At 42.1% G+C, this 12,059-nt stretch overlaps 1 protein-coding gene across 17 annotated transcripts in view; it reads right to left on the bottom strand.

The window, feature by feature from the left end:
- Positions 1-12,059, bottom strand: part of BIN1 (bridging integrator 1) — a 122,328-nt gene that overhangs the window by 12,032 nt on the left and 98,237 nt on the right. For 7 of the 17 annotated variants that reach the window (XM_053402703.1, XM_053402732.1, XM_053402717.1 and 4 more), the window contains 4 exons: positions 8,846-8,956; positions 7,518-7,541; positions 4,720-4,839; positions 1,303-1,422 (listed from right to left, as the gene is read on the bottom strand). The exons of 5 other annotated variants lie outside the window; for them this stretch is intronic. In XM_053402703.1, coding sequence (XP_053258678.1) covers positions 1,303-1,422; positions 4,720-4,839; positions 7,518-7,541; positions 8,846-8,956 — 375 coding nt within the window. The remainder of the gene's footprint in view (positions 1-1,302; positions 1,423-4,719; positions 4,840-7,517; positions 7,542-8,845; positions 8,957-12,059) is intronic. 5 more of the 17 variants (XM_053402742.1, XM_053402794.1, XM_053402712.1 and 2 more) reach the window with 4 other exon arrangements.

Raw genomic sequence — 12,059 nt, 5'->3', positions numbered from 1 at the left:
CTGTTAAGCTTCCATACGAAGACCCTTGCTGGATCTGACCAGTAGTCCATCGTGTCAGGCATCCTGTTTCCCATTAGCCAATATGGGAAACCTACCGGTATATTCAGGTCCTAGCCCCCTCCCAATGTTGCTCCCCAGTAGCTAATATTCAGAGATATCCTATCTCTAAACCTGGAGGTTTCATATAACAATCAAGGACTAGTCTTGATTGGTTTCTCAAATTAATGCTGTATTGTATGAATAAGTATTTAATAATAATAATTTGTATTAATAATTCTCCACCTGTCCCAAGGCTTCTGCCCATCAACATTGTCAAGTGATCCCAAGTATGATGAGGGAGAGAGGCACACAGTACTCTCTATCCTGCTTCTCCACACCTTGCAAAATGTTCCCCATTAATTTTCTTTTTTCTAGACTACCAAGCCCCAGAAAATGCAGTCTTTTTTCCTTGTAGGGTAGGAATGAAACTTGCTAAGTGATAAATGCACCAATTTTGCAAAAACATTATTGTCAGTGTGCAGAAAACGAAATCTCACTAAAAGCACACCAGCTTATTCCAATGACTTCAGGAGAATCATACCAAAGAATACACACATATTCCACACTTGGTATAAATAATTGTGGGCCACACTCCACTGAAACAAAGCCACACACAAGGAACCAGTATGCATTCTGACAACAGGGAAACTCAGCAATGCAGGATAAACAATGCCTGGGTAAAATTCTCCCCCTCACTCCCATCCCACATGCAGCAGGACATAGCAACCCTTGTTTTATTTGACACTTCTAACAGCAAAATCTCTCTTGAACAAATTAGGAATTGATGAATTTAATAATAATTCTATTATTTATATGCTGCCCATCTGACTAGGCAGCTCCCAACAGACTATTAAAACACATCAAAGCATCAAATATTAAAAAAAACTTCCCTACATTGAAAACACAAAGAAAAGACAATTATCAGAGTGGTAGGTAGACAGTGGGTAAGCCTTTGTTTGTTCGGATGGAGGGGAGGTTGTAGTCTCTGCCTGCCTGCCCCTTCTCATTAATAATAATAATAATAATAATAATAATAATAATAATAATAATAAATAATTTATTATTTATACCCTGCTTTACTATCGTGCCTAGGGAATGGGTAAATTCTAATTCCTTTGGAAGAGTGCTGGGTGCAAGAGGTCATAAATTTGCCCCGGCCTAATGCATTCCGAAGAATAACAACTGAGTCAGGCTTGTGCTAGAGCACACCAGCCAGAACAAGACAATTTCAAATGTATGATCACTTCAAATACTTTCACTTACTTGGCTGATCTTAGTCTCAGTGGGCTGGTCAGGCCAGTCCACCTCGAACGCACTATTGCTAGGATTATCGGCCGGAAACTGATCCATAGATTGACCGCTGCTAGATGGAGTCTTTTCCGGCTGATGGGTGGAATTTGAAGGAGGGAGGAGAGAGAAACAGAGATGGGAGGAGATAGTCGTAGGCATGGTTACATGAAGATACAAAAATGAGAAGAGTGCAGTGAGAAGTAAGACAGAGTAGACAATGAAATAATCCCAGGGTAAATAGAACTGTTGAACAGGTAAGAGTCAAATGCGCCATAATTTTGGATGGATCCTGGGGGGAAGGTGGGGTCAACATTACCCCTGCAGCCAGTGGTCTGACAAAAGTGCCTCCATTTATTGACCAGGGTAGTTCACCTTGGGATGGAGTGGATTGTTAGGGTGCAGATGGAGCTTCCATGGATACAGGCAGTGCAAGTAGAACTGCCCTGGAAGACTGCCAGTGTCAAGCATCAGGCAGCACCGTTCTCCAGAGGATGCTGTCCTGGTTTAGCCTTGTCAAGGCATCCCTGGATATTTCTAAAAATCCCTCCTACATCATTAAGTACCTCTTGCTTTCTCCCTCACTGCTTCTATGCACTGCCAAATCCATAAAGGCAGTGCTGAGCTGTCTCAGTGACACCTTCTCTGCTGCAGAAGATGGGGATGGGGCCACATTTTGAATTTTGTCACTGAATTTAGCATCTCAGTAGATTTAATTCCATAACACAGAAGGAAGTGATTATGTCCTTTAAAAATATATATAAAAGGAATAACCATTGCTGGCAGAGGGTGGGAGCAAGGGTTTAAAGAAGGAAAGACCACTAAATGTATTTGTTTTTAAGCTGTGGTTTTCCAGTCACAGAATATGTATATCTATATCTATATATATCTACCAGTATATATAAATATATACAGACAGATATGTAGATACTGTATATAGATATATGATTTATAGTGAGCTAAATTAAAGCCTGAAACTGTGAGGTGAATTTGAGTATGGACTTAACAAGCTTATCTGATATTTTGGTTTATCTTATTTTATAACATTTGGGGTAATTTATTTTATGTCATAAAATATTCATTTCCTTTTATTTGGACTCTAACTGTATAGCTTTTTTTGTTGCAAAAGTTGTATTATAAAGATTAAAACCCCTATCTCTTCTTTGTGTCTTTGGATCAAACACCTTCTGGGGGAAATATCAGAATATAGGAAGCCATCTAGCTCACCATTGTCTACCCTGACTGGGTTTCAGACAGCAGTCTGGAGATGCTGGGAACTGAAAACTGAGACCTGCTGCATGCAAAGCAGATTCTCTGAGTTATGGCAGCCCATATCTGCATCAGTTACATTTATATCAGGCTGTTCGATTCTAAAATAGCTTTCCCATCCCACCAGTATATGGGTCTTTGATGTCACAATATGTATCACAATCCACAACCCCTGGCTCTCTTCAGGAGGAAATAGCATGGGAAATCAACTTGTAGAGTAAACATCTGTGTGAACAACTGGTGCAGGTGTGCATTTGAATATTCATTCCCTATACACACCCTCAGCACCATGCTCATCAAGGTCTCATTGAATTGTCTTTTGGTGTGGGTGGGTTACACAATCCCATCCAAGGTAGCTTGTTTTGCTGTTGTACAAAACATAGAGCTGGATCTACAGAATACCCTCTCTCAATGGCTTTGAGAATATTTAACGAAGGACGAAGGCAAATGCTTAACTAACAACAAAACACCGCTAGAAAGACTTCCAGACTAGCATGCTCAGTGTCGGGTCGTAGTTTGTGCTGCTGCCATCTTGAGACAGACGAGCAGCAAGACGAAAGAGAAAGGGATGCAACAGAAGGCGAAGTTGCCCCTAGACCTGGCTAGATTTATATGGCAGGGCAAAAAGCCAAGGATTATGTTTAAACTGTTAATGGAAGTAAAAGACAGAGGAGGGTTCGCACTGCCAGACCTTAAATTATATTAAGAGGCTGCATGTTTAGTATGGCTCAAAGAATGGATACTACTAAAAATGCCAATATATTAGACATTGAAGGCCGGGACAATAGGTTCGGCTGGCATGGTTATCTTGGATATGACAAAGTCAAAATGCACAGAGGATTCTTTAACCATATAATAAGGAGGTCACTTTTTACAGTATGGGGAGAAATAAACTATTGGAACCCAAAAAACCCTTGATGGTTGTCTCCAGTAGAGGCAATAGCAGTGAAAAAGAAAAACATGGAAATTAATTGGCTCACCTATAAAGAAATATTAGAAGAAGAAAATAACCAATTAAAACTTAAAGGATATGAAGAACTTAAATAGACAGAGATGAACTGGCTACAATATTACCACCTAAATGAAATCTTTAAATTAGATTAAAAAACAAATGGATTTGATACAAAGATGTAAGACCTAGAAAAAGAATTAATATTAAAAAATAGGAAGACATTATCAAAAACATATAGATTATTATTATTTGTAAGATGGAAAAGTAAAGGAAGTGATGGTGAAGTGGGCTCATTTCGGCTACCCAATTGAAATGGAAAAATGGGAAGAATTATGAAAAAAAAGATTTAAATTTTATAGTGTGCTATCTGATTAAAGAATACTTTATGAAAATGACCTACAGATGGTACCTGACCCCATCCAAATTAGCTAAAATTAATAAAAACAATAGTAACAAGTGTTGGAGGTGTAAACAAACCATAGGAACCTTTTTCCACAAGTGGCAGACTTGTCACCAAATTAAAAAAAATTGGGACATGATTTACGAGGAACTCAAAAAAATGCTAAAACATACATTTGTAAAGAAACTGGAAGCATTTTTATTAGGCAGTTTAGCAGTAAATATTCCAAAAGAAAATAAAAGAGTGTTTCTCTACAGCACTCTCTCACCACCTGATACCCATTCTGACTTCCCCACAGTTAGTCCTTTTCCTTGGGAGAGAGGGAAACAGGCAGAGGTGGGCTGGCATCGAACCCTTTAAATATTAAGTTGAACACTCAGAGAACCCTCCTCCAATGTTTTCTGAACATTCAGCTTCAAAAACTCAAGGGATGCAATGCATCTCTATTATGGGTACACGGCTGCTCACCAATCCCTAAAACCAGTGATAAAATAATTCTAGAATTTCCGTGCCAAGTTATTACTTTTAGTCACCAGACCACATCAGTTTCCCCCCAGTCCAGATAAACGGTTAAGGAGATGTGCTTTACTATTGTGCCTAGGGAATGGGTAAATTCTAATTCCTTTGGAAGAGTGCTGGGTGCAAGAGGTCATAAATTTGCCCCGGCCTAATGCATTCCAAAGAATAACAACTGAGTCAGGCTTGTGCTAGAGCACACCAGCCAGAACAAGACAATTTCAAATGTATGATCACTTCAAATACTTTCACTTACTTGGCTGATCTTAGTCTCAGTGGGCTGGTCAGGCCAGTCCACCTCGAACGCACTATTGCTAGGATTATCGGCCGGAAACTGATCCATAGATTGAACGCTGCTAGATGGAGTCTTTTCCGGCTGATGGGTGGAATTTGAAGGAGGGAGGAGAGAGAAACAGAGATGGGAGGAGATAGTCGTAGGCATGGTTACATGAAGATACAAAAATGAGAAGAGTGCAGTGAGAAGTAAGACAGAGTAGACAATGAAATACCATATTTTTTGCTCTATATGACTCACTTTTTCCCTCCTAAAAAGTAAGGGGAAATGTGTGTGCGTCTTATGGAGTGAATGCAGGCTGCACAGCTATCACAGAAGCAAGAACAGCAAGAAGGATTGCTGCTTTCACTGCACAGATTTTTTTTTCTTGTTTTCCTCCTCCAAAAACTAGGTGCGTCTTGTGGTCGGGTGCGTCTTATAGAGCGAAAAATGCGGTAATCTCAGGGTAAATAGAACTGTTGAACAGGTAAGAGTCAAATGTGCCATAATTTTGGATGGCTCCTGGGGGGAAGGTGATTAAGTCCTTTAAAAAATATATTAAAGAATAACCATTGCTGGCAGAGGGTGGGAGCAGGGGTTTAAAGAAGGAACGACCATAAATGTATTTGTTTTTAGGTAAATGCTTAACTAGCAACAAAACACTGCTAGATAGACTTAAAGGTAGTTCCTGACAAGAAGCAAACTACATACAGTGATAATATCAGCATGGATTACATGACCTTTCATGGAAAACCGTTCCACTTAAAAACATCTATATTTTGAATCTGAAATTTAATGAATTGTTCAGCCAATAATGGTTTCAGCAATAACTACAGAAGCACGCCGTCAGCATGACATAAGGATATTACAAAAGCAAGCAGAGCAAATAACAGCAGATGTCTTAGGTTAAAGGTTGCAGTTCAGAGAGAAGCAAAACATTGGTGGTTCATAATCTCTATCTACTTTAGGGTAGGCATTTAACATCCTATACCACAACTAAAGCTAGGAAAATATAGATCACATTTGTTTGAAGAAATATGGTGCTTGTTTCCAAATTGCACCATTTTTCTGGAGTAGTTGTACATACACTATGACTGGGCAAGAGAGGCCACAGCACACTGGCTTTCCATTCAACAACCATAGTTGCTCAGGCACAGCTACATGGGTAGTCCACTGCAACCTCTCATCTGATCAGGCTGCTCTCAACTGCACAGAAAGGTGCCAGGCCACAGTACCCCACACAAGTAGCTTACAATTCTTTTTCTCACTTCCTGCCTTTAATGGTTGGCTTTATTGACAATACATTTTGAACAACAATGCCTTCTGTCGGGCTTAATAAGCTTTTTAACTAGGGTGGCAAGCTACTGAATCAGCAGCAGAACTTCTGTTGAGTAATTTTAACTAAGGTGAGACTTGTCATACTTCTTTATTTGGGGGGCTGTCTAGCTTCTCTGTGTTGCTTTTATACAGAATGAAATGAGTCAACTTGCACTTCCCTTGCACTGAAGTTTTGGTAATACAGTACTCAATGATGTTTAGATTTAAATCAGATAATTTGGTGGTTGAGCTAGCAATTCTTTACTCACTGGACTGCTATATGTTTTGGTGCAGTTAAACCCTGCTGTGTGATAATATATATTTTCAATGAATATATATATTCATTGAAGGAAAATAATGGAAAACAATGGAAGGTGGGGAGATTCATACACATTTGTTTGAAGAAATATGGTGCTTGTTTCCCCAGCGCACCATTTTTCTGGGGTGGTTGATCTAAATCTAATGGCTACCTATCCTGAGGACACAATCTATTCACTAAACCTTTACATGAGGAGGAAAGGGAGGGAAAACAGCAGAGAAAATGCTTAGGAAGAAGTAATAGTGAAGGTTCTTGGGTCAGGAAAGACAAGGGAGTCAACTTCTTGAGACAATTTGATGAATTTACAATGGGAAACCAGTGTAGGCCAATTCTTTTTAAAGGCCAATCACACCTCAAAAGACATCTGATGGCAGATAAAGTAAGCCAAATGAGTAAACTTAAATTTTAACTTAGAACGTAAGAAGTATCCTCCTGTGAAGATATAGAATTAATAAAGACATCAGGAAATGCACAAAAGCAAAGAATAAAGGTTACTTGCTAGCAGGTGGACGCAAGCAAAGCTATATATCTCAACATGCCCAAAATGTTATGAAGAAAGTCTGGAAACTACAAGCCATTGGCTTTTTAAACTGATTTATTACAGTGTAATATCTGGCAGCATAATAAGAAAGGAGGAAAGGTTCATTTCTCCAGCAGTACTGGAGAGATCTCCAATCTCTGTTATTAGTGAACCACAGCAGCAAATCAGCAAGCACAGCATTATACTAAATATATGTATAGAATAAGGAATTGTTTGGTGGTAGTTGAGAAGTATGCATACTACACAATCGAGAGGTAGGAAATGGCATGCAGGGGTTTGTTTGTTTTTTGACAAGGTAAAAAGTAGCAGCAAGGTCTACAATTATTGCAGCAAGAAGGTTTGTGCTTCAGTCAATGCCATTAATAATAGGCAATATCAAAGCACAGGGGATGGAGACTTCTTCTCAGCGTGACAGACAAAGGGCAGAAGAGGTTGCAACTGTACCACACCACTTTAGTTCATAGCACTGAAGAGGATGAGAACAGGAGGTCAAGACAAGAATAATCATCTTTGCATGATAATGACAGAAGGAAGTACTCACACATGCCAAGCACCACATAGTAGAATTTATTGCACTGAAAGCTATATTAATAGAAATCTTACCTCCCATAAATCCCAAGGCAAAGACTAAGCATAGCAAAGAGCAACAGGAATAAAAACACATTGAGACATCATTAATTCAGCCAACACAGAAAGTGCAAACATACAAAGTCTCCTTGGACCACCCAGAGGATTCCTCCAACGAAGATATCCATCAGCGGAAGAGAGAGGGAGGCAATTTTCAATGACCCTCGCTCTCCCTGTAGGAGCCTGCTACACTATCAGTAACATACACACATGCTGAAACACACAAAAATCCCTACTCTGGAAGGGATTTGAAGAGGAGAGTAACACACCATAAACTGCCTCCCGCTCAGGTCCAGCACTGGATACCACATTTAATAATATACCATTCATTGACATTAATGCAAGCTTATTGTGTGATATTTTGAATTATCCATTTCATCCCACATGTTCTTTAATCTAGCTGCTACTAATTTACACTGCACGAGATGGCCAATTTTCATCTCACGACGTCACAATTTCTGCATCTGCCAGATGAGGGTGGATTCCTGTGAAGCTAAACAGGCTCAGCAGATAATGTGCTGTAGGAGAGCCATTGATTAAATTAATTAATTACCTTTTGCATGCAACTGAAGGCAATTTACAAATATACCATAAAACAGCTAAAAATTAGTTTTAGAACACTACAAAACTTCAGGTGCAGAACGGTTTAAAAACAATATGAAAGGAGACCTTTTTACATCCAGCTGGAAAAATTCGTCAAAACAAAAAATGTATTCAGTTGTTTTTTTAGAAAGTAGAAGAGGAGCAGCCACACTGAAAGCTCTGTGGAGCAGACTTCTGATATGCTAGGTACCTGAAGGAGAAACTCAGCTGCAGAATGCAGTTACCTACTGGATATTATGTATTATGTGTACAGAATCCACAGATTACTTTCCCAGTCGAAATAATAATAATAATGGCAACAAGGCAACGAGAAGCCTACCAAGGTTGACTCATAACTGATTGCAGGAAATCTGTGGTTCAAATCTCAACTCAGTCATGGACTCCTAGATGGTCTTAGGCAAGTCAATCTCTTCAAGTCTCAGCTCCCTGATCAGCAGTGTAGTATAAACAACACTGGGCTGCTCTACAAGATTATTCTAAGAATTACCAAGTTAGTGTACATGAAACACCTAAAAAGCATAAGCTACGGTTATTAATGCAAACCATCAGGAAGAGTCATGTGAGACTCTGTAGATACATTTTGTAAATCTCCACATGTACTTCTGTTGCTATGAATACATACATACACACCCATCCCCATCATGACTGATGAGGTCTATATTATCTAACATTTCATGAAGGAATGGCAGCAGTAAACCAACCTGGGCAGCAGGCGTAGGCGACTTCCCTACAGGGCTGTTATCAGGTTTAATGGGATCAAAATCAAAATCCAACAGGCTGGCTCCCTCCTGGAAGGGCCCAGGGGCATCAAACTTGCAGCATTAAGGAAGAAAAGCAGTATTGCGTATTAGTCAGGTATAGGATGCAGGCTGGTATGCAGAAGGTGTTACCCAGGAGCTGAAGGTGCAAAAAAAGATGCATACAACTCTATGGTACAAGCAATGAATGCTCACATGTGTCCAGTGGCCACAATACGCTCAACACTTTTGCAGAAACGCAGCCGTGAAAACAAAGCATCAGTATTCCACAGAGCCTGAGCAGTTTTCGTGTTACCATCCATCTTATTTATCAGGGATCTTCTTGAGGTCACCATCACCTGTGATCTTTCCAGACAGGGTCCCTAAATCCTACCCAAGATACTTGCACATGCAACTTTCAGCACAGCTAGGCCACTACTTTAGGCACTTCTTAAAAGAAGGAAACTATGCATGATGTGCAAAGCATTTTCAGTGGAAGCCTCTCTATGAGCCTCACAGCAGCAAATCTGTATCATCATAGTCAGAAACACAGTAGATTCCTTGTTTAAGATCTTAGCTTTTGCAATCTGTTTCCCCTGCCCATATTCTAATGCTTTCCATATTTGGACATTATTTCCAATATTAATAAATTATTCCAGTTCTCTATGATATACATTTCAATTTATATATCTAGCCAAAAGGTCCCGTTTTAGTCAGGAGGGTATCTTATTAACTAGAAGCAATTCTATTGGGGTTGCAAATTAGAACATCAGTGGCAGCAAATTTTGACTAATGTCCATATTCCTAAAAAGATGATTTACAAGGCACCCCTTTTTTCCCAGCTTGCTGTTTCTGAAAGGAGCTCTGTCCAAATATTTCAGCAACTTCTTTGATAGTTCTTCTGGTCCTAAGGCAAAGTACAGTGGTGCCTCGCAAGACGAAATTAATCCGTTCCGCGAGTCTCTTCGTCTTGCGGGTTTTTTCGTCTTGCGAAGCGGCTATTAGCGGCTTAGCGGCTACAGGTATAAACTCGTTCCTGCAACTGCAAGCCTCAACCCCTAGAGAGCATCTGGCCATTGCATAAGCCTCGTCCGGCCTCTTAAGCAGTCCCTCCTGAAGCGCTTACATAACACAAGCCCCGACCGCCGCCATCCCAGCGACCCCGGAAGATAAGATCTGCAGCAAGCACCCCGCACCTCCGATCCCGGGGCGCGCTCAGCCAAAGCGTCCCTGGACACCTGTCCCGCCGCGCCTTTGCGCAGCGCTCTGCAGAGCGGAGTGGTTGATTTATGCCGGGCGACAGTCCGTGAACTCCATCCCGGCGCTCCGGCGGGATTTCCCGAGCTGCAACACAGCGTTGCCCGGCAAATCGGAGCCTTCGGCTTGGAGCAGAGGTCTTTGGGCCATGTGCTCCCGGGGCACGCTCAGCCAAAGCGTCCCCGGACACCTGTTCCGCCGCGCCTTTGCGCAGCGCTCTGCAGAGCGGAGCGATGAGCCCGGCCGATCGCAGGCAGGGCAAGCGGCGGCGAAGGCGGAGAGAGCGAGGCCCAGAGGGAGAAGTCTCCGGCAATGCCATCGACGGCCCCGCCGCAGCTCCGGGTCCTGGAGCCCTCCGGCTGCCGACTGCCTTTATTTTGCTGCAGGAGCCTCCTCTGCACCGGGATCCTCGTGCGCTCCCTCCGTCTCTCCGTGCCTTTTAGGTGAGTGGCGTGCTCGGGCTGACTTTGGACGACCCACAGCGGGGCTTCCCTCGGCCGCGCGACCGGAGCTCGCCTTTGCGGTCACTTTGACAGGCGATGGCGCCACCCTCAGCCTCGGTTCGGGGGCACCGGCTGCTGGCAAATGGGTGCCCCCTTCTTCCCTTGACAGGGATCATCTCCCCCGCTTCCTCAGGCAGGCAAAACTTTTCATGTCCCCCCCCCTGCCCAGTCTGCCGTCCTCGGGATCTAGCGGTCGCTGCGCATGCTAAGAGCGCAGACGGGGAAATCCCACCCCGAGCCGGGTGTCGCCGCCAGGTCCCCTCCCAGTTCTAAGGCTGAAGCCTAGGAACTTTTGGAAGCGGCGCGGGGCAGCATCACCACCGGCTGTGTTTCCGGACGCTAATAATGTATCGATTGCTATTACTATTAGATTCCCCGCTGCCGCATAGATAGATTGGCAGTGAAAGCGGTTTGCGCGGCTTAGAGGCTATTAACGGCTTAGCGGCTTTAAGAAAAACGAAATGTCTTGCGAAGCAAGCCCATAGGGAAAATCGTCTTGCGAAGCGACGCAAAAACTGAAAAACCCTTTCGTCTTGCGCGTTTTTCGTTTTGCGAGGCATTCGTCTTGCGGGGCACCACTGTAATGCAATATAACCTTTCTGAACCAAACCAAGGCACAGCAGTAAACATTTCTGAATTATTAGGATATCTGGTGAAAACTAACGTAAATGCACCAACTGAGGAAAACTAAATTGCTGCTGTTTCCAAGCAAAACCCTTTATCAGTTTGATATATCCACATACTTTCAAGAGAGAAACTTCTAGCACATTCTTTTCCACACAGTTTCCAAGCAGCAGCAGTTTATATTTCAACTTTAACTTTTTTGTGTCATTCACTAGTTCCTACCAATATCAGAACAAGCTTTCAATGAAGGCGGTTTTCTGCCTCATAATCTCAACTCCAATAGATTTGGATTTTAAAAGGTTACACAATACTCACAGCAGATCACCTAAGTATTTCTTATGTAGAATACCACTGAAGCAAGACCTTCTAGGTATTCATTTTCTGTGCTTGACTAAAAAACAATTCAGGTCAAAAGGGTACAGCCATGCTAGAAGCTTACCTGTCACCCCAGAGTTACCTGCACCATGTGCCGAGGGTTCCTCTTTCTTGTTAGCTTGCCCTCCCTCTCCTCCCAAATAATTAGCCCAACACACACACACACAGAAAAAATCACATATAGTACATGAAATACATTGATCATAGGTTTTCCCCTATGGTTTCTGATCTAGGACTCAAACCCATCCATTTGAAACCTGTACATGCCAGGTGTCCTCCACGCTGGATGCATCCCAAGCTGAATGCTCTGTTTAGGCAAGTGTTTTTACACAGAAACGTATGATATAAAACATGGTGTAAGAGTTGTTGAGGCATGCTACAAGGAAAAGATAGGTGTGGACAAGGATGGGAGGTTGCTC

Source organism: Podarcis raffonei, chromosome 1, assembly GCF_027172205.1.
Source record: "Podarcis raffonei isolate rPodRaf1 chromosome 1, rPodRaf1.pri, whole genome shotgun sequence".
NCBI lineage: Eukaryota > Metazoa > Chordata > Lepidosauria > Squamata > Lacertidae > Podarcis > Podarcis raffonei.
Note: the sequence above shows the minus strand (reverse complement) of the source record. Positions and strands in the feature narration are given on the sequence as shown.